Source organism: Mesoplodon mirus (genome assembly GCF_964341445.2).
Source record: "Mesoplodon mirus genome assembly, chromosome: 2".
Classification (NCBI taxonomy): domain Eukaryota; kingdom Metazoa; phylum Chordata; class Mammalia; order Artiodactyla; family Ziphiidae; genus Mesoplodon; species Mesoplodon mirus.
The window spans coordinates 204991696-205017527 of NC_138977.1; the positions used below are offsets into that span (position 1 = coordinate 204991696).

The window sequence follows — 25832 nt, forward strand, 5'->3', positions numbered from 1 at the left end:
CTTCCTGAGTACCAGCCCCTCCCCTGCACCCTGATCTGGCCTGGGCCCTGTATGGTCACTGGTCCTCACCAAGGCTGTACCCGTGATCATTTACTTGGCCAGTATCCACCGCCTGCCGTCCTGGGAGGGGCACCATGCAGTGCCTGAGTGCAGGCTCTGGAGGCCAACTGACCTGAGGTCAGATCCCAACTCTCCCCTTTCCATGTCCCAGTTCCTTATCCATAAGGTGGGGCAACTATAGTGCCTTTGTATTGACTTCAGGTCTGTAAGTGTCTCATCAGTATCACTCCCACGGCCATGGTACTTCCTGTGCATCCACCCTGTTCTGAGCACACCACACGTGGGAACTCGGTTCATACCCCAGTAGCCCTATGAGGTAGGCACTATTATTGTCAACCCAATTTTCAACTGAGAAAACAGGCACCAAGTAGGTGTTAGATCTGGGATTTGAACCCAGGTCGTCTGACTCCACAGCCCGCTCTTCACCATCACCTGTGAAGCACCTGGTGTAGACACATGTAAGTGGTGGCAGTGAATAGTATTTGGTGTTGTCAGATCCTAGGGGTCTGGCTGCCAGTGGCCCTTCTGGCAGCACCCCGGAGCCTGGCCCCTGTGGGGTCCTGCACCATCACTCTCTCATGCCCACTAGTGCCTGATGCCTAAGCCCGAGTGCTGGAGGGAGAGGCCCTGGCAGTGGGCAGGAGGCAGGGTCAAGGCACAGGAATAGAGCTGGGGGCCAAGTCGGCTGGTCCTAGACTCTGCCATCCCTCAGTAGACCGGATCTGGGAGGGGAAGGAAGCAGGAGAGAGCCTGAGGAAGTGGACTCTCAGAGGCAGGAGGGTGGGCTGAAGGACCCCGGGGGAGGGGGGCCTCCCCGCCTTGGGGTGGCTCTAGCTGTCCGGGTGCTGAGACCAGAAAGGGCACCCAGAGACCTGGCTGAACCATGAGCCCTGGAGGTGTGTTGGAGTGTGTGTGGCAGGGGGAGGCGGTGGGGAGGGTGGTCTCTGACTGTGGAGGAGGGATTTAACCTCCTGCTATTAGCTGCCAGCTTCCCTCATAATCCAGCAGGCGTGGCAGGATCAGTCGAGTGTGTTTATGCGTCTCCGGCGGACGAGGCTCTTGTCTTGCTCCGGCGCATGTGTCCCGTCTCCTGCATCACCTTGGGTCTCCCCATCTCTCTGCCTCACCTCCCCCTTCAATGTCTCATTGTCTGCCCTTCCCCACCTTCCTCAGCAAGGTTATAATTTAGGGAGCAAATCTTATGAGTTCAGAACCTGGTAATTTATCACTTGTGATCACTGGGATGGCTTCAAATTTGAAATTTATTCCACCCGAACAAAAATAGAGCGCTAACGGGGTGACAAAGGATGATGTTTATTCTGCTTACTTAGAAGAACCCACTCTTACCTCGCACTCTGATGACATTTGCGTGAAAGGCATGCGTGCAATAACATGCAAAGCTGAGAACTGGGGCGAGGGGAGTAGTGCTAAGTAAATAGTACGTGATGGTGATGATGAAGGTCATTACCTATGGAGGCAGGTCCTCCCGTTCTTCTCCTTGGTGTAACATATATACTCGGTGTTGTGTTCACATTCTGTATCCTAGGTCACTCCTCTCTGAGGTTGGGGTGAAGATCTTAGCTCCTCCAGGTTCTCCTTGGATTCCTGAGTTCTCTGGGTCCCTGAACAACACATCAACAGCCATAGTTACTATTATTTGTTGAGCCAAGCACCAAGCCTCAGAAAAGCTCTGTAGCTTGCCCAGTCACATGGCAGTGGAGCTTGCCTGACTGACCTCCAGACCAGAGCTCCCAACCTCCACACAGGCGGGTGGCACATCACCTACCCTATCTGGCCGGGGACATAGATCTTATCACAGGCAAATGTTTGTTTCCAGCTGGGGTTTCCGTGGGTGTGGGCTCCATCGGGCACACCCTGTCCTGGGAATCGAAACCTTGTTCTTCCTCGTTGTGTCCTTTCTGCCTGGCATGGACGGTGACCCCTCTGTCTAGTCCAGGCTGGCCTGAGACCTGGGGCCCAAGCCCTGGGGAGGAGGAGGAGTCTCGGAGGATCTGAGAAAGGGCTGCTTGGCGCTGGGCCTGGGGCCTGGGAGGGGCGCCCAGCTCCAGGCTGTTTGCTCATATTCCCTTTCAGTCCCCAGCCCCCGCCTCTGCACCTGTTGTGTTCCCATCATCCTGGGCAGCTGGCAGCTGTCACTGCTGGGGCACCTGGCCCAGCCCCCGAGGATGCCCCGCGAGCGCCCTGGCTCCGGTTTCCCTGCAGCCGCAGCTCCCGCTCTGCTCTCTGTCCCTGTGCGGCTTTGTCCTCACCTCCATGCGCCCTCTCGCTCTCCCGGGCTCTAGGCAGCGGCCTCCACTCTCATCCTGGTTCTGGGCGTGGGATGAAGCTTGTGTGTGTGGGGGGGTTCCCTGCTCCCCATTCTCTAGCACCAAGCCCAATCTAATCAGGCAGGGACATTGGCCTTAAGCCCCATATGCCAGGTGACTCATCAGCTCAATCAAATTATCCCTTGTTCTTGATTAAAAAAAAAGAAGACACTATAGCAACCAGGGGGGCCTCCCAGCTCCTCCTAGCAGGGGTGCCCCCCCCGACCTCTCTTTCTACCAGGCCCCTCTGCTTGCCCTCATAAAGAGAAGTTATCCCCCTCCTTATCCAGTCTTCCGTGCCTTCCGATGCCCTGACCTGTAGGTCACGTTAAACACCAGAAGACGTTAAACCTGCGTTCAGTCCTCCTACCCTCCACCCGCTGTGCGACCACGGGAAAATCCACAACTTACTAGGCCTCCTTTGCTGTACCCGAAGGCAGTGGCTGGACTCAACACTCTCGAGGCTCCTCCCCCGCAGAGAGCTTGGAGTCTACGATTTGGATGGTTTCTATTGTCCAGGGAACTTGTTCCAGGTTTTATTGTGTTTGTATGTTTGTTTATGTATTTACTTATGGTCACATTGAGAGGCTTGTGGGATCTTAGTTCCCCGACTAGGGATGGAACCCGGGCCTCTAGCTGTGAAAACGTGGAGTCCTAACCACTGGACCTCCAGGGAATTCCCCCAGGTTTGATTCTGCAGTTGCTGGGTCTGCACTAGACTTTACGTTCTGAGAGGTGCTGGGCCTTGGGAGATGTCGATGAGAAAGGATGTGGTGAGGGGAGGGTTGAGGTGGGGAGCTCGCCGCGGAGACCATGATGGGACCCGGGAGGGAAGAAGGGCCGGCAGAGAGGGCTCAGGAGACAGGAGATGGCAGGGAGGGGAGGGGGGTCCTAAGGGGGGTAGGGTCTCAGGAGCTGCATGGGCCCAGAGAGCCAAGGGGGCGAGGGTTCCCTGGATGGGGCCAGAGGGCAGAAGCAGTGGGGGCTAGCCAGAGAGGGAGGGGTTCTCTCCGAAGCCTGGGCAGGGTTTCTGTCAGACCAGGTTGCTCCCCAAGGGCACACGCAGGCCTGCCTTGGGCCTGTGCACTTTGAGGGACTACAGCCGCCCAGGTCACAGACGGGTCTACTTTCTCCAAGGTTTCCAGGCTGGGTTCTCCTGTTAGCAGGTGGGAAGTCCAGTCTTGTGCGAATCCACAGTCTGTCTTGCCTTCATTTAAGCTCCATTCCTGGGAGGTCACCCTCTGTCTACTGGAAAATTCCTAGGTTCTGCCTCCACCTAGAACCCTTCTGATTCCTCAAGGAGAAGGTCATTGTCCCCTTGTCTTCTCTTCCCCAAGCAAGAAGAGTCCCTGCCCTTTGACCTGTTCTGGATAAAGCGTGAATTTTGACGCCAGGCAGATCTGGGTTTGAACTCTGCCTTGAGTGTTACCCAGCTGAACTCCACTTCAAGTAGACTTCGAACTCCATGTCAGTGTAACCTCTCTGTCTCAGTTTTGTAGCCTGCAAGATGGGGATGATTATAATCCTGCGGGGATGTGGTGGGGGGTAGGTGTGATTATGTGTGTGAAATACTTAGCACAGTGCCTGGCACACAGTAACTGTTCAATAAATGGTGGCATTTGTAGTCAGTTCCATAGATTTGCTTGTAGATTTCCCTTTCACATCCCCCTTTAACATCCTTTCTGGCTGCAGAACAAAGCACTGCAAACGTTCAGCCAGAGCCAAAGGAACCTCATTCTTTGATCCCAGTGTGGCTCCTGCTTGGCTTCTGAAGGGCAGAAGTTGGGTCTTGCTCACGAGTGGGTCCATAGTTGGCACTCAGTGAATGCGAGATGAATGAATGAGTGATATAGGTCAGTGGTTCTCTCGCCCCTTTTAGTAACAGAATGCTTTGACCAAATGAAAATTTGTGATGTACCAATGAATAAAACAGAAGAGGTGCAGCGCTGGCTGCCACGTCATCTCTAAAGGCCTGGACACTGCCCTGGGGAGACAGCAAGGGGAAACCCTCAGACACAGGACATTGCCACTTCCCACTTAACTTGCGGAAGTGGATTTGTAGGAAACAGGACCCAGGGAAATCTGCTAGAAAACCCCTCGGACAATGGTGCTGTGAAGGCTCAGGGGCCGCCCAGGCCGTGTCTCAGTTCTCTTCTCCATTCTCACTCATGTGATCAGAGTGAGGACCACCGCTCACCTGAAGGGCTCACCCTGCCCCCATCCATCCCTGCTGGGTTACTTCCCCCACTCCTGTCTCTAGAGCGTTACGCAGATTCAGTTCCATGGGTGAGGTATTTTCTGAGAGGCAGTGCTGTACAGGCATGACACTAGGCCCGAGGAGCCAGGCTGAGTCAGGGACAGGCCTGACCCCGTGACTGCCGTTGTTTTCTCGCCTGGTGCCTTCTGCCCCCTCCAGTGCCTTCTGCACGCTGGATGGCAGAGTGACCTTTCAGCAATGTAGGCCTGGTCTTGTTGCCCCCCTGATGAAACCTGTCAGGGGTTCCCTACTGCCCTCAGAAAAAAGGCCAGATTCTTCACCCTGCTCTTTGAGGCCCTCCTGGTTTGTCCCTTGCCCCCTTGGCTTGCGCCCAGAAAATTTCCCAGGCTTCTGCTGCTGTCCCTTCTCCAGACATACAAACCTTGCTTCTTGAATGAGCTGGGCTCCCTCCAGCCACAGGGCCTTTGCACATGTTATGTTCACTCCCCGGAGCACCCTCTCCCCTAACCTACCTCCACAACACAGAGACGTGCCTACTTACCCTTCACTATTGCTTTTCAGGAAAGCCTGCCTCGAGCCCCGCTTTCTTTCAGAGCACTTTTCTAGAATTGTGATTGTATCTTCCTCACTATACTACTTGATAAATGTCTGTTTCCCTCTGGGCTGTAAATCCACGAGAGCTAGGGCCTGTCTACTGTCGATCACCATGGTGTCCCCAGTGCATAGCTTAGTGTCTGGCACACAGTAGGTGCTCAATAAATGTTGGTCATGTTGAATTGCTGAGATGCATCCAAAAAGCCAGGGCAAGCAGGTAAGGCCACAGCTAGGCTATGGCTGTCCCTGTGTAGGGTAGAGTAAGACAGGGGTTTGGGAGAGGCATAGCTCGGGCTCAGAGGAGAGACAGGCTCCAAGAAGGGGGACTCAGTCTGCACCAGGGGCCCTAGCGGGGCTTCCCAGAAGAGGGGTTCCCAGTGCTGGGTGTAGGTGGGATGACCAGGCTGGCCAAGTGGGAGGGGTTGGTGAGGAAGGGCCTAGCTGGTGCATTTAAAAGCAGACAGGTTGAGGGGTGTTGACTCTGCTGCTGTAGGAACAGCCTCCAGAGCAGCCTCTTTGCCTCAGTTTCCTCATTTGTAAAATGGGCATAAGAATGCAATTGATCTCTTAGGGTTGTTGTGGGGATTGAACAAGTTAATATGTGTAACATGCTTAGAACTGTCTGGCACACAATAAGGCCTTGTTTTTGCCATTTCTGGGATTATTTACCCCAGAAAAAGCATTTGGGTTATTTCCTCTCGGTCAGGTTTTGACTTAGCCTCCCTGTCCCGGAGGAACTGGGTACGTGTGCCACTGACTGTGTATGTGTGTGTACACGTGGCCACACGTACCTGTAGAAAGGAACCGCTCTGTGTGGAATCGGGTGTTGAAGCTTCTCCCAGAGAGGAGTCTCAGGCAGGCCTCTGGTCTGAGGGGGTGTGGCACTGTGGGCTTGGGGGCTCTCCCACCCCACGCCTGCCCAGCCCTCTGGCTGGTGACCCTAGGTCTATCCCGAATGCCCCTCCGCCCCTCTTCCCCTCCCCCAGGCCCACTCAGGATGACAGCAGCAGCAGGGTCCCGAGCTGGGGGCGCGGGGCCCAACACAGCCCTTCACAGCGTGCAGGTCTCTGCGTTCCATCTGGTACAGGACAGCCCCTGCCTTTCCCACGGCTCCTTCCCCAGCCCCACCCCTTTGCCCACTAGCCTTCCCTCCACAGATATCCCTATTTCACTCTTAGACCCTCCCACAACCTATTTTCTATGAAAGGAGTAAGACTGATTTTTTTAAAAAAAACATCTATCCTATCACTCTCCTCTTTTCTCATTAGTTACTTCTATTGCACTTAGACAAACTCTAAGCTTCCTACCATGGCCTACAAGATTCTTATTTTCTGGTTCTTGCCCATCTCTCCAAATTCATCTTGTCCCACCCAGATCTTTCCTTGGAAAACTAGATCCCTGGCCCTGGGGACAGGAGCTGGGGCTGAGCCAGGGCCTGGGAGGAGGGAGCTGTCCTGTTCTCCTGGGAGAGCCTCTGATGGGTGATGTCTGGGAGATTGTCTGCTTGTCTGCCTCTGACCTGCTGGGTAACCTGGGCATCTCAGAACCTCCACTTTCTTTTCTGTAAAATGGACATAACAGAAGCCCCTGCCACCTGGAATAAAAATCAGACAGTGCACGCAGTGTGTGCTGCACGCTGAGCGCTCAATACGTGGCGGCCGCTCTCTTGGTGATGCCTTGGGATCCCAACATGCTTGCCTAGGGCTAGAGGGGCCTGCCCTCCCACCGCCCACTGCCCTCTCTGCACCTCTCCCTCTCCGCCGAGTGTGAGGTGCCAGGGTCTGCACCTCAGGATCTCTCCAGAGGCTTTGTGAGTCTGTGGGAGTGAGCGTGTGCTGTGGGTATACACTGTGAGGTGTGTACGTGTAGGTATGTGTGCTGCTGGGCAGTAGGTGGCTGTGTGCACAGTGGTGAATGCTTTCAAGTGCTCATCAGCCTGTGTTTGTGCATATACCTGTGACGTAGTATAGACGGGTAGTGCGGTCTGTGTATATTGGTGTGTGTTTTGTATGTCTGTGATTAAAGGAATGGTTTAGTGTGGAGGTAAAAGTGTAGATTCCAGTACCAGACTGCCTGGGTTTGCAGCCCAGCCCTGCCACCTTCTAGGTAGGTAACCTCTTTGTCTCAGTTTTCTCATCTCATTTCTCAGATAGTAATAATAATGGTACCTATTGATAAGAACCATATGCTGACCTCATCATTCAGCCTGTGAGGACCAAAGGGGTTAATACTCGTAAAGCACTTGCAGTAGAGCCTGGAAGACGATAGGAGTGATGTCAGCTCTCTGTCATTAAGCTGCACTAGCCAGATTGTAAGCCCCTTGAGGGCAGAGACAAGGTCTGTCTTGCTTACCATGGCATCCTGTCGTCTCCCCCAGTGTCTGCATGTAGTAGGTGCATAATGGCATGTGAATGACTGTAGCCTGGGTGAATGGTGAGGTTGTGTGCGTGTGCGTGTGTGTGTGTGATGAGGTGTGTGATAGGGAATGTGCATGTGTGCATCCGTGTGTGTGTGTCCGTGTGTGTGTCTGCCTGCTCTGGCTGGGGCATCTCCAGTGCTTTCTGGAGCTCGGCTATTTCAGGAAGCCTCCAGTCTCCTCCTCCTTATGTAAATAAACATGACAGATCCCATTGCCTGTACCAGCGCAGGGAGGTGGGGGAGGCTCCGGGAGTGGGTGGGAGCTGGGAGGCAGCCGTGAGCGGGGCCAGAGGGGCGTGTGTGCATGTGTGGCCGGCCTTGCGGGCGGCAGGCTGCGTGTGGGAGGGGCAGGCTCGGCCCTGCCATGCCGGCTGCTGCTGGCCACGGAGGAGGGGGGGGGCCAGGAGGAGGGGAGCTGGCCGCCAGGGCGTCTCGGTGACGAGGCCAGCCAGCCAAACGGAGGTGGCCGTGCTACCCGCTGCCCACGATGGGGGGACAGATCACGCGGAGCACCTTCCACGGTAAGACCCTAGCTGATGCCTGAGGGTCTGCCCATCCACAGCCTGGGGACCACCTGGGGAGGCTGGGGCCGAAGGGCACTGGGGCTGAGGGCATGGCCATTCTGCCTGCCTCTTCACTCCTTGGTGGGCTCCGGGGCCGTGGGGGGGGGTGCCTTTGGGTGACAGGTACTGGGGTCGGGGGGAAGGCAAGGGGGGCTGGGACAAGCAGGAAGAGAGGTCCTTCCGTGGCAGACAGCAGGAGGTCAGACAGCTGAGTCTCCCCACAAAGTCTCCTTGTCCTCTTACCTCCCCAGGGTGCTGATCAGCAGCCAGGGGGGATGTGAGGTCCCAGTGTCCGTACTCCCCTCTCCTAGAACTGAGGCAAACCACAGTTAGACAGCTGGGGGGACCTGTTTGTGGGTTCTGGGATGCGGGCCATGGAGGTCAGTGCTGTGCTCCATGATGGAGCCATGGAGAGATGTGTGGGTACACGCGTATATGCAAGAATGTGTGTGTGTGTGTGTGTCTGTGTTCATGAGTGTGCATTGGAGGTGTCTGTGGGTAGGTACCTGTGCTGGCTTGTGCCTAAGCACACAGGGGTGCAAACCACATTGCCTGATCTCAGTTCTCAAAGCGTGTGCTCTGCCGAGGAGGTCAATGAACTTCTGACTCCTGGGGTTCACATCCGTGCTCAGACAGACCGACAGGCAGGCAGATGAAGCGGTGAAAGGAAGGAGCACTGGGTGGCCCCTGCTTGCCCCTGCTCCTGTCCCCTCATCTGCCTGGCCCCAGTACTGTGGTCTTGGGAGTAACATGGCCGATGTGGCACCAGACCCAGAAGGGAAGGCCTTCCCAGGGACTTGTTTTGTCATCGCTGGGCCCCCGTAGTTGGGGTTCCTGTGCAAACTGGCTGGCTCCAGGACAGTGTGGGCTGACCCTGGGGGGTCCCTGCCACACTCCCCTGTGTGCCCTCCTCCCCTCCTCGGGCAGGGCATTAGGAGGTGGGGCAGTCTCCGTCTGCTGGGTTCAGTGGGAACCGGGAAAAGGCTGGGAAGGAAGAAGGGTGGTGGCAGGAGTGAATGGGAAGCTGTGGCCAGGACTGGTGACCAGGTGACTTCCCCTTTCCAGGCCCTGGACTTTGAAAGAGTAATTTCTAATTAAAAAAGAAAAAGAGAAGGAGACATGGGAAAAGCAAATCATTGTCTCTCTTAAAAGGCAATGAATTTCGTCCTGGGCCCAGAGGGCCAAGTGACAGATGGAAGGCCCTGGAAGACACATAATCCGGAGCTGGCCAGAGGCAGTGCCAGTGGCCTGGGCCTTGGCCTGAGACTCAGACTGGGGTGACCTGGGCCTGGTGGGGTGGGGGCACCTCTTTGGGCTCATTGGCTCCAGTGGAGCCTGTTGGCAGAGGGTCTGGAGCCGACTGTCATTTTCCACTGGAGTCAGACTTGGGCAGGCCAGTGGCCTGGGAAAGACAGAGAAGCCCTCAGAACAGGCTCAGGACGCAGCACACTATCCTCCAGCTGCCTTAGAATGCAGGATTCAGAGGGGATTGAGGACCCCAATTCTACCCGAGATGGCCTATGGCCATCAAGAGCTCATGCTCTGGAGTAGATACACATGGGTGGTAGCAAGGGCAAGTGTCTCCCTGAGCCTTGGTTTTCTCATCTGTCAGTGGGGCTAATGATAGTAGCATCCTCATAGGAGTATTGTGAGGACTACGGGAGACCATGTGAATAAGGACTTAACACAGGGGAAAGCCAAAGCGGAGAGGCATTCTGAGGCCAGGGTCCTATTCCTTCCTCTCCCAACGGGGACAGGAGGACAGCCTGGGGTGCACTGAGAACTCCAGGAGTTGGGTCATTGGGTGAGTGCTGATCCAATGCCCCATCTGCCTTGGCCTCCAACCGCTTACCTGGACCACCTTCCTTAGCCTGGGTCCCCTGTAAGCTGGCCCTGGCCCCGGCCTCAGCCCGCCATCAACACTAATAGGCGAGGGGGTGTTTGACTGTGCCCACATGGCCCCTTAGCCAGGACCCTGCATGCGTGTCCACACATGTCCTCACCCATGTCCGTACCTACATGTCCCCACACCTGTCCACTGGCTGCCCCGGTGGCTTTGGTTTCACCCCCTTCTGGGAGGTGAGTTGGGGGAAGTGGGAGATGCAGGGGGTTCACTCCTCAGGGGTGCTCTCAGCAGCCTGACTCCTGAGGACCTAGTTACATGGCTCCTGATGGTATTTTCGCGTGAGCCTTGGGGGTTTGATTTGGCTGGAGCTGAAGATTTGGGGTTGCTGGGTTACAGTGAGAGGTGAGGGGTTGTGTGGGCGTATCTAGTCGTTTGTTTGTGGGCGTGTCCTGGCTGTTTATGTCTCTGGTGACTGCAGACCGTGTGTATCTGTGTTTTAGGTCTTGTTCTGTGTATACCCGCGTAATGTGTAACTATCTATGCCATATTTAAGAGACTGAATATTTTGTGTCTGCGTTTCCATGTGTGAGCAGCCACACAGTTTCACATTTGTGAAACTCTGTTATTCTGTAGAGGTCAGTGTTTCTGCGTGAGTCGTGTGTGTATGTGTGTGCGCGCGTGTGTGTGTGTGCATATGCACGCACGTGTGCGCTGGTGGTGGTGAGTCCGGCTCCTCTGAGACCAGCCTGGCAGGGGACCCTTGGGAGAGATTAATTCTCATTTGGAAAATGGTTTCAGCAGTTACATGCTTGATCTTTTTCATCAGGCAGATTTCCAGAGCTGCTCCCCGTCTTTAGGGCAGGATGGGGGTGGGGAGAGCACAGAGGGAGGCAGCCCCGATCCTGGGAAGCCCCCCTCCCCTCTCCTTCCCAACCCTCCCCTCCTCTTCCCTGCCCTCCTCCTTTACTTTCTTTAATGCTCCTCCCCCCGCCTCAGGGCAAGGGATGGGCCCGTTGCTGAGGGGCTGATACGCGGATGACACACACACATGCGCGCAGACATACATGTCACCCCCAGGTCTCTGGACCAACAAATCCTAGATGCTGGGGTGTAGGGACCTGAGAGATTGGTTCCCGCTGTCCTTTTACAGAAGGGGATGCTGTGGCTCAGAAAGGGAAATGGCTGACTGAGGTTGCGTAGTTAGCGGCTCAGAGGGAATCCAGACCTCATCCCTTCGGCAGCTAACTCCCTGCTTCCCCTCCTTGGGTTCCTAATTCTCACGCAGGCAGCAGGGGACAGACCATCACATGGACTTAGGAGATCTGGGATTAGCACAGAAGGAGCCTCCTCTCTCCCGGCAGCAGCTCTGGAGTTTTAGGCCAAGGTGAGCTCCCCAGAGCTTGGCAGGTGTGTCTTGAACGTATGTGACACACACACACACACACCCCACTTGTGCCTGTAGGCTCCAGGGTCGGTGGGGAGGGAGGAATCAGGTTGATCCATCTCTGTATTCTCTTCACCCAGCCCAGTGTCTGGCACCCGGTGGCATCCAGCAGATGCTTGGTCACCGAGTAAGAGGGAAGAGTATAGGGTACGGGCCCCGGGCTGCTGGACCACATCGCAGTTGGAGCTGCAGGTGGCCTGGTGGGGGCAGATGGGGTGGAAGATGTGAGCCCTGAGCTGGGTGACAGGCCAGGTAGGGCTGGAGAGGGAGTGGGACGTGTGTTCTTGGTGAGAGTTTGAATCCTGTTCTGCTCTTCCTGGCTGTGTGACTTGGGGTCAGTGCCTTTATTTGTCTGAGTCTCAGTGTCCACTTTCATAAATTGGGGGTGGGAAGGTTTACCTGGAAGGGCTGTAGGAAGAGTAAGTGAGCTAACTGGCATAAAGCGCAGCCCGCCTGGTACACAGCAAGCACTCTGTAAACGGATGTGAAGGCTTCCCCGAAGGTTCCTCCAGGCCCGTGTGTGCTCGTAAGTGTGTACACACAAGCGCCTGTCTGCCTTTAAGGACCAAGACTGCATCTTCTGTCTCCTCCAGCCCTGGGAGGCCCCCAGGACTGAGCGTTCCCTGGGTGCTGTGTCCACATTAGGCGCACACCCACTGTGTGTATATGCACACATGTGCACACGGGTGAGTGTGGATTTGCGTCAGGGGAACTGAGGGTGATGGTCTGCGTGGTGTGTGGATTTATGTGACTGAGCCATGCTCCCCCTCATTCTCTCAGGCCTGGCTTGGGGGCTTTGGGTGGGGGGAGGGCGCTGGGAAGACAGGGACCAGGAGCTGAACTCAGAATGGTTATCATCTGGAATTCCCTTCTGGAATCTTGCAGGGGGTGGGGGTAGGGGAGGGGGAGGAGGAGGGCTGGTTCCCTCCCTGAAGTGAGGATATTGGGAGACACATCTCTATGCACATCTGGTTGCTGGAAACGTCAGAGACTGGGATGCCGTGGAGTGAATGAGAGCAGGAGGCTCCATGTGGAGATTAACTTGGCCGTGAGGGTGCCCCTCCTGCCCACTCCCTGCCACTCTCCTTTGCCCACCTCGTCACTGTGGATTCATTCGGTCTTCCAGGGAGCAGCAGGACCTGCTGTACGCGTAGCTGAGCTCTCTGGGACAGATGACTGGGTGCTAACGTGGCCCCTAACCCTAAATGACAAAGGCATGTTCATGGGGGCTGCAGAGGTCATGGAGAAACTGACCAGGGTGGAGTGGAGCGTTCATGTAGGGCAGAGGGGACCGAGCATGCTGGCCAGCTAGCTGTGGCCCAGTGAGGATGGCTGCACAGCCAGACAGATCTGAGTTCAGAGCCCAGCTCCACCACTTACTAACTGTGTGACCCTGGGCAAGTTATTACCTCTCAGAGCCTCTGTGTCCTTATCTATAAGATGGAACTAAGTGATCTGTACTGCTGCACAACAAATTACTCCAAAAGTTAGTGGCTTAAAACAGCAAACAAACAAACATTTAATTATCTCACATTTTCTGTGGGTCAGGAGTCTTGACACGGTTTAGTTAGGTGCCTCCAGCTTAATGTCCCTTGTGAAGTTACGGTCAAGTTGTTGGCTGGGGCTGCAGGTTCACCTGAAGGCTTGCCTGGAGGCGGAGCCACATCCAGGCTTACTCACATGGTGACTGGTGGTCCCCGGTCCCTCCCACATGGGCCTCTCCACAGGGCTACCTTACATGGCTGGCTTCCCCAGAGGGAGCGACCCGAGAGAGGTAAGAGAAAGTAACCAAGAGAGAGGCCAAAGGTTTTTTTTTAAAATTAATTAATTAATTTTATTTATTTATTTTTGTCTGTGTTGGGTCTTCATTGCTGTGCACGGGCTTTCTCTAGTTGCGGTGAGCTGGGGCTACTCTTTGTCGCGGTGTGCGAGCTTCTTATTGTCTTGGCTTCTCTTGTTATGAAGCACGGGCTCTAGGCACGCGGGCTTCAGTAGTTGTGGCACATGGGTTCAGTAGTTGTGGCTCGCGGGCTCTAGAGCTCAGGCTCAGTAGTTGTGGCACACGGGCTTAGTTGCTCCGCGGCATGTGGGATCTTCCTGGACCAGGGATCGAACCCATGTCCCCTGAATTGGCAGGAGGATTCTTAACCATTGTGCCACCAGGGAAGCCCAGGCCAAAGGTTTTTTATAACCCAGTCTTGGGAGTCCTGTCCCATTACTTCAGCTGTTAGAAGCTAGTTGCTAGGTCCACTCCACACCCAAGGGGAGAGGATTACAAATAGGATTACAGGGGACTGCCAGGAGGTGGAGGTGGGGATCACTGGGGCATCTTCGAGGCTGCTTCCCACAGATCCCTAACTTTCAGGGCTTGGGAGAATGAGACAGGGCTGTACAAGAAGGGAATCTGGTGCCTGATATAGGAAAAAAAACCCTCGTGATTTTTCTCCCGCTTCCTGCAGGCAAATGGGGAGTGCTGGAAGGTTCTGGAGCAGGCAGGGCTGTAGTCAGACATGGAGTGTGGGATCTTGGTTCTGGGCAGTGAAGGAAGCTGTCCCTTTGGTCCCCTCTTTCTCTAATTTCTCCACAGCACACCAGAAAGGGCAAGGCACCAAGTAGGTGCTCTTTGGACACTTGCCAGTTATCAGTGGATTGAAGAACTGAACAGTAGCAGTTCAGTCAACGGCTTTTATTGAGCACCTGCTGTGTTCTCTGAGCTAGGCCCAGGGGAAACAGCAGTAAAAAAAAGACTATGGTCTCTGCCCTCGGGAGTCTCACAGCCCATCAGGGAGACAAGCAAATAACCCTGAAGCCTTTCCTAGCCAGAGAGCTGCACCACAGAGCACAGAAAATGGTCTGAGTGACTCGACCTCTACCAAGGATGGCACATGCCCAGAACCATTCTGGGTGTGAAGAAAACAAGTCAGTGCATTACATATAGTGGGTGCTTCAAGGCATTTGGGCTTAATTCTGTGGAGGATCCAGAGTTGAGAAAAGGCTGCTTGGGTGATGGATGCTCTCTTAGGGGCATATGGGATCCTTGGACCTGGTCTGGGGATCAGAGAGACTTCTGGGAGAAAGTGGGCTTTAAAATCAAGGTCTGAAGGAAGAGTGAGAGAAAGGCAGGTTTATAGGTGGGAAGGGGGAAGGAATGGTTCCCAGCAGAGAGAGGGGCTTGGGCCAGCCCTTGAGGCTAGAGGCAGGTGAGGGAGGTGGGCCCCTTGAGGGGGAACCCAGAGAAATTCACATCTGTGTAGTTTTACATTCATCTCTCTCACTCAGGGCCCTCCCCCACCTGCTCCCCCCGCATCTCCCAAGCTTTTCTCCCAGAGGGAGCCCTGTTCAGTGACTGTGTGTAAACTAGCCCCAAGTCAGGACCACCCTGGCAATCTGGGATTAGGGTGTTTGAGATAAACTAAAATAGAAGTGTCTGGCCTCCCACTGGGCGTAAATGAACAGATCATTTCCTGTGGTGGTGGTTGTTGCTTTTATAAGAAATAATACCTTATGTTGGAATCAGGTGTTAAAGTCTGAAACATTCTTTCACACCTGTGAACTCACTGGGTTCTCACAGTGGCCTGGAGAGGTGGGCAGAGCAGCTATGATGACCCTGTTTTACAAAGAAAGAAATTAAGGTCCAGAGAGGTGAAGCACCTTGCCCAGAGTCACATAGCAAGTCTGTGGCATGGCCAGGTTTTGAAACCGCGGTCTCCTGCCTCCAGGGCTCGTGCTCTTTGCCCTGTCCTGTCCAGAATGTGAGGTAAGCCTCCCTCATTGGAGATGCAGATGATCATGTCAGCCCTGGTATTCAGGTCCACAGGCTCAGAACATAGTGGGATCCTGAGCATAGTGGGATCCAGCTGGGTCTTGAAAGATGGGTGGGATTTGGAGAGGTGTGGGTGGGACAGGGAGAGAAGATATGTGGGGCAGGGGAAATATCTTGAGCAAAGGTGTAGGAGAGCACAGATTGATGTCAATTGCAACAATAATAATATAATTATTAGCAACTATTATTAATAATTAATAGAGTTATTAATAACTATTATTATAGCAGCTACTTACTAGATTAGTTTTAAATACAGCATCTCTTTAATCCTTGCAAGAATACCAGGAAGGTCTGCCATGGTCCCTATTTTACAGATGAGGAAAATGGGGTCTCAGAGTTGGGTTTGGAGGCGGCGGGCCTGGGTTCACATCGGGGCTCTTTACTCTGGCTGGGTGGCCTTGGTGAGTAACCTCACTTCTGAGGACCTGTGTCATTGGGAGTGTAATGAAGACACTGCCTGTTAAGCCACATAGAGGTTGGTTATTGTCAATTGTCATTGCTCCCTCCCTCTCTCTTTGGCAGCCCAGCTCAACGCAGCCTGGGCACCCGGGGCTCTGCCAGGCTGGTTCTGGGGCAGAGTGTGGGTGGGAGCAGTAGGAAGGTCACTCTGGAGGCTACATTGTATCTTGGCATCTCTGCCTGGGACCCTACCGAGAGGCAGGAATGTGGTCCGGAGCTGGCTGAGGGTCACTGGGAGGGCTGGCCAGGCTTGTGTCTGGCAGCTCATAAATGCCCAGGAGGAATGGGCTGCCGGGGTGGGGTGGGGGAGCTTCCAGTGTGTCAGCAGCAGCCTCGCCTGACGGGGTGCTCCCACTGTGGCTCCCGAAACGCCTGTAAACCTGTCACTAAGGGGAGCCTCCCTGGGAGCTCTGCTGGGAGCAGATGGCAAGATTGGGGCTCTACCCAGGACCGCTGGCCACTGGGAGAGCAGTTATGCAGCTCACAGGCCCAGCATCTTCAGGCCCTTTGCTGTGGCTGCTCCCCTGGCTGGGACTGGCCAACACCTCCTCCACACAGCCTTTCCCCACTATGCCTGCCATCTTGGGCTCCTGGGGAAAATGAGCTCTAGTGTTAGCTGCTGAGTAGGGCAAAGGACCCTGGATGTGGCTTTGGAAGATCAGGGTTCAGGTCCCAGCTCTGCCACTTAATTGCTGTGTGACCTCAGGCAAGTTGGTTAACCAGTCTGAATTGCAACTCATTCATCCATAGAATGGGGATTTTAAGGGGTCATAGTGTATGTTAAAGTATAGGGAGGGAGCCCTGCCCCCAGCTGTCCCTCTGGCCCTTGGCGTCAGAGCTATGCTCAGGATTAATTCTCATTTTGCTTTCTCTCCTTCCTCACCCAGGATCATAATACCAGCTGCGATGGAGGAGGGAGGCAGCAGAAGCAGGGACAGAAGGGGTTGGGGAGGGAGTGATCACCCTTGTCAGGGCTGCCATGTTGGATACCTGTGAGGGTTGTATTTCTTATTGTAGCCCACAAGAATGGCGCCCCCTGGAGGCATGCAGGGCAGAGCCTACATGGCTGTACGTGGCGGCCCTGGCCCTTGTTCAAAGAGGAGTGATGAGGACTGGGCTAGGGCCACTGGCGGTGGGGAGGACAGGAGGGTGCGGGGCCCAGGGATGTTTATCTCAGAGGTGGGATTGGCAGGTTGGATGTGGGGTGCTCAGACTCCACTGGGGCCTGGGAACATGGTGGGGCTGGCGGGTTAGGGTCAGGAATTCAACGGGTGCCTGCTGAGCAGCAAGTGACCATGGTCCATGGGCAGGAGATGCCCAGCAAGACAGAAAGGGTTTTCACGTCGCTCCCACAGAGGTGGCTCAGTGGACAGAGACCACACTGTGGGCAGGAAGAGGCCGGCACAGGACTTAGCAGGCCCAGGAATCAGTGAAGGTGCTTTGCAGCTGCCAGAGTGCTCTCTTCAGACCCACAGGGGACAGGGAACAGCACCGCCACTTCACAGAAGTGGAAGGAACTTAAGGCTGAGAGTGGCAGGCCCGACCAGGCTTTGGGGTCTCCTGTCAGATGGTCCAATCCTAGGATCTGCCTGTGGTGGGTTGCTGGGGGCTGTGGGTCAGGGATTCCAGCCCCCCTTTCCTCCCTTCTTCATAAAGACCTGGTTTGTTAGTCATTGTTGCTGCTTTTGAGGTATAATTTATGGACACTAACATTCACCCTTTTCAAGTGTATATTTTGGTGAGTTTTGATAAATGTATAATTTGTATAACCACTACCACGATTATGGTATAGAACATTTCTGTCGCCATAAAAACATCTCTGTGTTGCTTTCCTCTTCCCCAAACTCCGTTACCCACTGACCTTTCTATGTCTGCAGTTCTGCCTTTTCCAGACTGTCATACAAATGGAATCAGACTGTATGTAGCCTTTTGCGTCTGGCTTCCTTCACTTAACATGCTTTTGAGGTTCCTTCTTGTTGTGTCATAGTTCTGTTCATTTTTATTGCAGAGTAGTATTGATTGTGTGGAGGTACCGTGTTTTATTTATCCATTCGTCAGTTGGAGGGCATTTGAGTTGTTTCCAGTTTTGGGTTATTATGAATAAAGTTGCTGTCCATTTGCATACAGGTCATTGTACAGATGTCTTCATTTCTCTTGGGTAAGTGCCCACGAGTGTGATTGCTGGGTCATATGGTAGGTGTTTAACTTATAAGAAACTGCCAAGCCATTTTCCACGTTGGTTGCACCATTCTGCATCCTATCAGTGATGGATGAGGGCCCTGTATGTAAACACGGTTTGCATTTCCTTGTCTGGCGGCATACACACATGTATTGTGGAGGCAACATAATAGAATGCCAGGTAGCCCCCTGTGTGCTACATGAGATGATTTTAGGTGGGGCACGGATGAATATGTTTTTCATGTTTTATCAGTTATGACCATATTTAAAAGTGCATTTAAAAAATGTATCCAGGGCTTCCCTGGTGGCGCAGTGGTTGAGAGTCCGCCTGCCGATGCAGGGGACACGGGTTCGTGCCCTGGTCCGGGAAGATCCCACATGCCGTGGAGCGGCTGGGCCCGTGAGCCATGGCCGCTGAGCCTGTGCATCCGGAGCCTGTGCTCCGCAACGGGAGAGGCCACAGCAGTGAGAGGCCCGTGTACCGCAAAAAAAAAAAAAAAATGTATCCAAACCCATGCTTTCTTGGCTATTAATGCTGAATAGCTAAGACCCTGGCCCTGCAGTCAGATTGCCTGGGTTTGGCTCCGAAAGCCCCTTCCTGCTGGCTGTGTAACCTTGGGCAAGCCACTCAATCTCTCTGAGGCTGATTCGTCATCAGGTAAATGGGCTTATACTGTCCCTCCTACCTCATCAGTTTCCTGTGAGGGTGAAACCAGTAAGTATATGTAAAACTCTCAGTTCAGAGCCTGGCACGGGTTAGCACTTGATGAATGGCTGCCATTATTATTAGATGTATGGCCCATATGTAGTAGATGTGTGTTCTGTGTGTACTGCCTTGTGCATCCATGTGTATATGAGTACATGTGTGTGCACACACTACATGTGTAAATGTGCGATTCCTGGTCTAATGGGTAAGGGCAGGAATAAGTCTCTTTCCCTCCGCTGTCTCCTAGGTTCTGGGTTACCCTCACGTGCTCACAGGTGTATGTGTGTACCCGTGAGCGTGCCTTTTTCTGAGGTCACTTGTCTGGGTGCACACTGTACCCCCAGGGATCAAGGTTCCCCCATTCCCATTCTCCATCTGTTCGGCTGTTAGCCAGGGAGGCTGGGCCTGTGCTGCCCTTGCCCACGCAGTACCCTCCCTGTGGGTGGGAGGCCCTGGGAAATGGTCCTTCCAGGGCCTGGGTCTCTGGTCCCTGGGTGTCTTCACCATATTTGCCCCAAACCAGTGTTTCCTGGATCTTAATCCAGGGCCCCAGGATCCCAACTGGGATAGGCAGGAAGGAGAGGAAGTGTTTTGAAGGAAGTTGAGACCCTGCAGTTTGTCCATGGATTCTGAGCGGAGGCTGCAGCGGGGGCCCCATAGGAGAGGCTCTCATCAGCTGCTGGGCTCAGCAGGTTTAAAAACTGCTTTATTGAAAGATAATTGACACACAGTAAACCACAGGTGTTTAAGGTGTATGACTGGATAGGTTTTGACATATGCACATAACAATGAAGCCATCACCACAATCAAGATGGTGAACACATCTGTCACCTCTCACCCCAAGTATTCCCTCCTGCCCCCACCATCCCCAGGTGTCCACCAGTCTGCTTATTATCACTCTAGCTTAGTTTCTGTTTTATAGAATTGGTACCAGTGGGACAGGGTGGAAGGAGAGGAAGGGTTTTGAAAGGGGTGGAGGCCCTGCAGTTGCTCTGTGGACTGTGTCTGCATTTTTTTAAAAAAACTGGCTTCGCTCAGTGTGATGATTTTGTAATTCATCCGTGTTGCTGCTACTGTCAGTAGTTCATTCCTTTTTCACTGCTGAGTAGTATTCTGTTGTATAGACGTACCACATTTGTCATCCATTCACCCAGCAGGTATTTCTTCTTTTATGCTTTCATTTCTGCATATGTACACAGCCCTAAACAGTGTGTGGTATTTTCTGAAAGCAAGAGGCAAGCTCTTTCTGAGACTGGCCTGAGCCCAGTGGGTACCTCTTCTAGGTGGGGCACCTATATCCAGTGCCACACTTTGCTCTCACCTCAACTGTCCTCTTCTGTGGAATGATCTCCCCTGCTCTGTGCTATTCAGGGGTCACTCAGCTTCTTCGTGTGGCCTTTCCAGACTGTCTGGGTCTCCTCTGAGCAATTCCAGCCTTCACTGCTTGGTGGCTTTCAAAGCCCTTGAGCACCATTCTTGGTTCCTTAGTGAGAGCAAGGTGAGCCCCGCCTTGTGCTGCCCTCAACTCGTGGGCCTGGCATGCAGGAAGCAACTCCAGAGAGGCCAGGAGGCTGATGCTCAGGGTATCTGGCTGGCTCTGGACTGTGGATGCTGGTGTCTGGGGCCCTTTGGGAAGGAGGAAGCAAAGATGCAAAGTGATGCAAACCAGTGCAAATACTGGACCAAAGTCTGGCCTTCCCGCCTCCTGGGATTCTCCCCTCCTTCTCTCCTCTCTGCCTGTCTTCCGTCCCCTTCCTGGAAACCCCTCCCCTCTCTTTAGGGAGGGGAAGGCCTCTAGGGTAACCAGGCTTTCTGTATTATTAAATTCTTGCCTTGGAGGGACCAAAATTTGAAACATCCCAGATGGCCTCAGTCACATTCTGTGGTTTTCTACTTCCCCACCCCATCTTCCCCATCCTCTGTGTCTCTTCTCAAGATGACCAGATGGGCAGGAGCTGCCCTTCCTGATGGATGAGACACAGATCTTGGGGAAGAAATGAACCCCCCACCCCGAGCCCCCAGCTGCCAAGGCTGTGCATTAATGCTACCAATGCTGCTGATACATGGCTTAGAGTCACGGAGTGGAGGCCACTTATTGTGCCAGAGAGGGGAAGTGACTTCCCCAAGGTCACATGGCCAGGTAGTGACAGACACAAGCCACCTGGCACCACATCCCATGTTCTTTCCTCTCTCTGCCCTGTCTCCTGGATGCCAACCTCACATGTTTGTAAAGTGCCTTATGAACCAAGCCCCGTTTATGGAAGAAAGCACAGTGCCTCCCTGGCTAGGGGTTCTTGAAGCAGATCCGAGTTCCTAGAAAGCCTGGGCGAAAAGGCCTGCCTGTGTCCAAGATGCTGTGGGCATGGGCAGTGTAAAGCAGGAAGGCAGCCTGGGGAGGAGGGAGGAGGAGGTGGCCCCAGAGGAGGGAGGAGAGAGATGGGCATGCTCCTGGGGCCGACGCTGCAGAGGCTGCCTCACCCACCTACCCGGTCTCCAATGCCAGCCCCATGGTCATGTGTTCACTGCAGCCCAGCCTTGTCAGTCCAGCTCCAAAGCCTTCTCCTCCTCCTTCCCTCCTCCAGGAGGCCTTCCTGGGACGTGACCTACCTTTTGGTGCATATTACTGTCTGCCATTTGTATTGCAGTTTCTGTCCCTATCTTATCTCCCTTCCTGGACTGTTGGCTGCTTGAGGACAGGATCCATGTATGTTTCATGCCTTATCTTCAGTGCATAGCACAGGGCTTGGTATTCAGTAGATACATAATGAATATTTGTTGAGTAAAATAAATGGTGGTGGTAGTGAGTGACAGTGAATGGTGTTGGATGTTGGTTGTAAATGGTGGCTTATCACATGCTAGAGGGCAGAAAGTAAATGGTGGTAAATACTGGTGAGGAGCAGTAGATGGTAGTAGTTGTTGCTGTTGTTGGTCTGTGACAGATGGGGGTAGATGGTGGTGGTGGGAGGTGACGGGTGAAGGGTGGGGCGGATGGTGGTGGGAGGTGATGAGTGAAGGGTGGGGGGTGACGGGTGAAGGGTGGGAGTAGATGGTGGTGGGAGGTGACGGGTGAAGGGTGGGAGTAGATGGTGGTGGGAGGTGATGAGTGAAGGGTGGGAGTAGATGGTGGTGGGAGGTGACGGGTGAAGGGTGGGGGCAGATGGTGGGAGGTGACGGGTGAAATGTGGGAGTCGATAGTGGTGGGAGGTGACAGGTGAAGGGTGGGGGCAGATGGTGGTGGGTAATAAATGGTGGTAGGTGGTGAAGTGGGAAATAGCAGTAGGTGGTAGCAGGAGAAGGAAGGTGGCAAAAAGTGGCAGTGGTGCTAAGGGACAATGATGGTGGAAATCCTGGGCAGTGGTGACTTCTGCTTATGCCCCAGCCCTCTGCCCTTCCCTAGGGGAAGTTGGTCCAGCTCTTGGACTGTCAAATTCTCTGACGCTGTGGCTTGTTCCTTTGCAGACTCCATCGGGGGCCCCTTCCCTGTCACCTCTCACCGATGCCACCACAAGCAGAAGTACTGCCCGCCGGTGCTGCCCGGCGGGGGGCTCCCGGCCACGCCACTGCTCTTCCATCCACATACCAAGGGCTCCCAGATCCTCATGGACCTCAGCCACAAGGCCGTCAAGAGGCAGGCCAGCTTCTGCAATGCCATCACCTTCAGTAACCGCCCGGTCCTCATCTATGAGCAAGTCAGGCTGAAGGTGGGACCTCCCTCCCTGTTCCCGTCACTGCGTCCCCCTGGGGCCTCTGGACTTTCCTGCCAGGCACCGCCTTCTGCTAACGGCCATCACTACCCCTTGCCCCTTCTCTTTCCTCCCTACCGCACTTCTACCCGTCTTCATCCCTCCTCTTTCTCTCCCCTCCTCCTTACTCCTTTCTCAACCTTCCCTGCCTGACAGAGAAGGAACGGGAGAGGGGAGTGGCCATGGGGAAGTGATGGGAGATGATGGCGGGAGGTGAGAACTAGCTCTCACTCGACTGGTGGGGGCTCCTGGGGGAGGGAGAGGAGCCCAAATAGCGGGTGAGCTGGGCGGTGTGACTCCCCATAGGAGTCTGTCTGGGGGTGGTCTTCAGAGAAGGGCACAGCCCCTTCCCCTTGGGCTCACTGACGGTGGGGGAGAGGCTGGGCTGAGGGCTGTCTGAGGCCAATCCCCTGCCGCCCAGATCACCAAGAAGCAGTGCTGCTGGAGCGGGGCGCTGCGGCTAGGCTTCACGAGCAAGGACCCGTCCCGTATCCACCCTGACTCACTGCCCAAGTACGCCTGCCCCGACCTGGTGTCCCAGAGCGGCTTCTGGGCCAAGGCGCTGCCCGAGGAGTTTGCCAACGAGGGCAACATCATCGCCTTCTGGGTGGACAAGAAGGGCCGTGTTTTCTACCGCATCAACGACTCGGCCACCATGCTCTTCTTCAATGGGGTCCGCACAGCCGACCCACTCTGGGCCCTGGTGGACGTCTACGGCCTCACGCGGGGCGTCCAGCTACTTGGTGAGTGCCTACTCCCTCTGGCCCCTTAGGTGCAGGGCACACTTCCGGTGCTGTGGTCTGACTCGACTTGGTTCTATCAGGCATGGGGCTCCCTCCCCCACTGGTAGCAGCCCTGGGGCTGCGTGGGCACTGGGACAGCTCTGGGAGCCTTGATGTGAACTGCAGAGCATCCCTTCTTCCAGGCCCACAGCTGTGGCAAGTGGAGCCTGGCGAGATTTCTGCCCTCTGTGGTCCCTCAGGTTGTGCCTTTGAGCAGTGTGCGACCTTCATGATCATGTGTGGCAGTCTCAAAGACCCCCTCACCCCCAGGAAGTAATTAATGTTAATCATCATAACTATAGTTTACAGAGCATTTACTGTGTGCCAGGCACTTTGTTATTGCCGTTCTCGCAGCAACCCTGGGAGGCAGACTCCCTCACTGGGCCCGTGGAAGTGAGCCTCAAGCTCAAAGAAGTTGTCATTGGCCCTAGGAGGCGCTGCAAGGCTCAGCCCCAGGTGAGCCCTGGCCCCTGGGCTCTGCAGCCTTCCAGGAGGTCCAACCCCACCTTAGTCCTTTTTGCAGGGATATGGGTGAAAGGGGTAGGAGGGGACAGCAGAAGGCACGAGGGGGGCTAAGACTCTTCTGGCTGCTTCTGGGCCCCCATTGTGAGTAAGTCTACTACAGGGGAGTGAGAGGGCAGACATCCTGTGGGAGGTGAGGAGGAGGGGCATGAGAAGGTATTCTAGGGCTGCTAAAGTACCAGGCTTCCTGGCAAGGGCACACACAGACCCTAAAATGCCAGGGCTGGAAGGGGCCTCAGAGTCTCAGACTTCCTTGGGTCTCACAGCGAGTTGGTGGCTGAGGTGGGGCTGGAATCCAGGTCACCTGACTCCCAGTCCAGGAATCCTACTTTGTTGCACTTGAGCATGTGTAGGCAAGTGTGTCTGCATGTGCCTGTGCACACATAGACTGGGTACAGGTCAACCCATTGGCAAATTGGCTGTGTCTCCAGGAGGATCCTGGATGAACCTCAGCTTTTCCATCTGTAAAATGGGTTGGTAGGAAAATTAAATCCAACTAAAGAGGCTATGAGTAAAGTGCCCAGCATAGTCCTGGGTACCAAGTCGATGCTCAAGCCAATGCTTGCTCTTCCCATCTCCCATCCCTGCCCCACGTCCCTGCAGAGAAAACTGCCAGGGAGGTGGTGGAAAAATGTTTTTTCTTTTTGTCCTTTCTGACTTCAGAGCCTAGAAACAGTGAAGCTCTTTTTTTTTTCAAAACACTTTTATTTGAGTAAAAAGATAGTTAAAAAGAAAAAAGCCTGTGAAAGTAAAAACAAAGAAATGAGTAATCGTTAGAAGTCTTTCTGTGTGAAGGAGGGATCCATGTCTTACCCAGCTAGTTTCCTCTCCAGGGTGGAATCTTGTGCCTGGTGTGTACAGGACCCTCAGGAATATGTGCAGGGTGGGTAGGGGAGAGCGGTGGGATGGATGGATGACTTGTTAGATGAAGGAAAGGGTTGGGGGCGTGGCCGAGGTAGACCCAGCCCCGCTCACAGGCAGCCCCAGGCTCACTGGGAGACAAAGCAAACCCTCCAGACCAATCAGGGCATAACCCAAGAGACAACAGTAAGTCTCTGGACACTGTGGTCGTAGGATCTCATCCATTTGTCAGACGGTTTCCATCCAGTTATCTCATTTAACCTCTCAGCAGCTGGCCCTGGAGGGAGTGATTATTATCCCCATTTGTCAGGGAGAAAATTGAGGCCCATGGAAGGCCTGTCCTGTCCGTGTACGGATGTGGCAGAGCTAGGACTTGAACTGGGTGTTCTGATGCCAAAAGTAGTACCTTTCGCATTACCTGACCCCTCCCCATCGCCCCCCCCCCCCCAACCAGCCGCCGCGGTGGGTTTAAGCAGGAAGTCAGAGGAGGCTGAAGTCAGTGTGGGAGGATGGAGTCTAGGAAGGCTTCTTGGTGGAGGAGGCTTAGACTGGGCCTACAAGTTCCAGGAGGGTTGGGATGGGGGTGAGGATGAAGGGGACATACTGGGTGAGATGGGACTTCCAAATCTCAGGGGCTGAGGGAGGGGCTTGGAGAGTAATCTTGAAGGGCCCCACCCTGGGGCAGAGCCCAGGCACTGACCTGGCCCAGCCTCTTTGACTATAAATGGGTTTTCACGCAGTATTTTCAGTTGCAGTTGGATTTCCTGTCAGCCTCCTCTCTGTATACCCAATAAGGCCAAGGCCCCAGCTGATTCCCATCACAGCTGTAAATCACCATAATCCCTGGGCATTTTAAAACACTGATTATGGCCCCTAAAATGAATTAGCAGATTAAAATAGCTCCTCGATTTGCTCTTCCTAAATTAATTTTTTTTTGTGAAGAAAGGAGAGACCCACCCAAGTTAACTTCAGAGGTGGGCCCGCTGCACTATGCCCTCATTCCGTGCCCCTGCCCCCGGGACACACCTGCTGCCCTGTGTAGTCTCGGGGCCCATTTCCCTCCCTCTCCTGCCCACTTCTCATCTCCCCTCTCTCCTCACCTGCCACGTCACTGCACCTGGGTCTTTCTGGGCCTCTCTCTCTCCCTCCACCCAGATACCGCCGGCTCCTCGTCTTTGCCTCGTCTTCCTCCTCAGCTGAGTTTCTCCTCTGAAGAAGTCACTCTCTGTCTCGGGGGCTCTGAGGATGGACCTGTCTTTCCTTGGGTGATTGTCCCCCAAAACCGTGG

At 54.4% G+C, this 25832-nt stretch overlaps 1 protein-coding gene across 3 annotated transcripts in view; it reads left to right on the forward strand.

Annotated features, from left to right (window-relative positions):
- NEURL1 (neuralized E3 ubiquitin protein ligase 1) overlaps positions 1 to 25832 on the forward strand; it is a gene marked incomplete at its 5' end in the record, with an annotated part of 83014 nt that overhangs the window by 40099 nt on the left and 17083 nt on the right. Inside the window, 3 exons of one of the 3 annotated variants that reach the window (XM_082601572.1) lie at positions 8032 to 8138; positions 22096 to 22337; positions 22801 to 23122. In XM_082601572.1, the coding sequence (XP_082457698.1) occupies positions 8105 to 8138; positions 22096 to 22337; positions 22801 to 23122 (598 nt within the window). Of the gene's footprint in view, positions 1 to 8031; positions 8139 to 21971; positions 22338 to 22800; positions 23123 to 25832 lie in introns of those variants that run through there. The other 2 variants (XM_082601571.1, XM_082601570.1) reach the window with 2 other exon arrangements.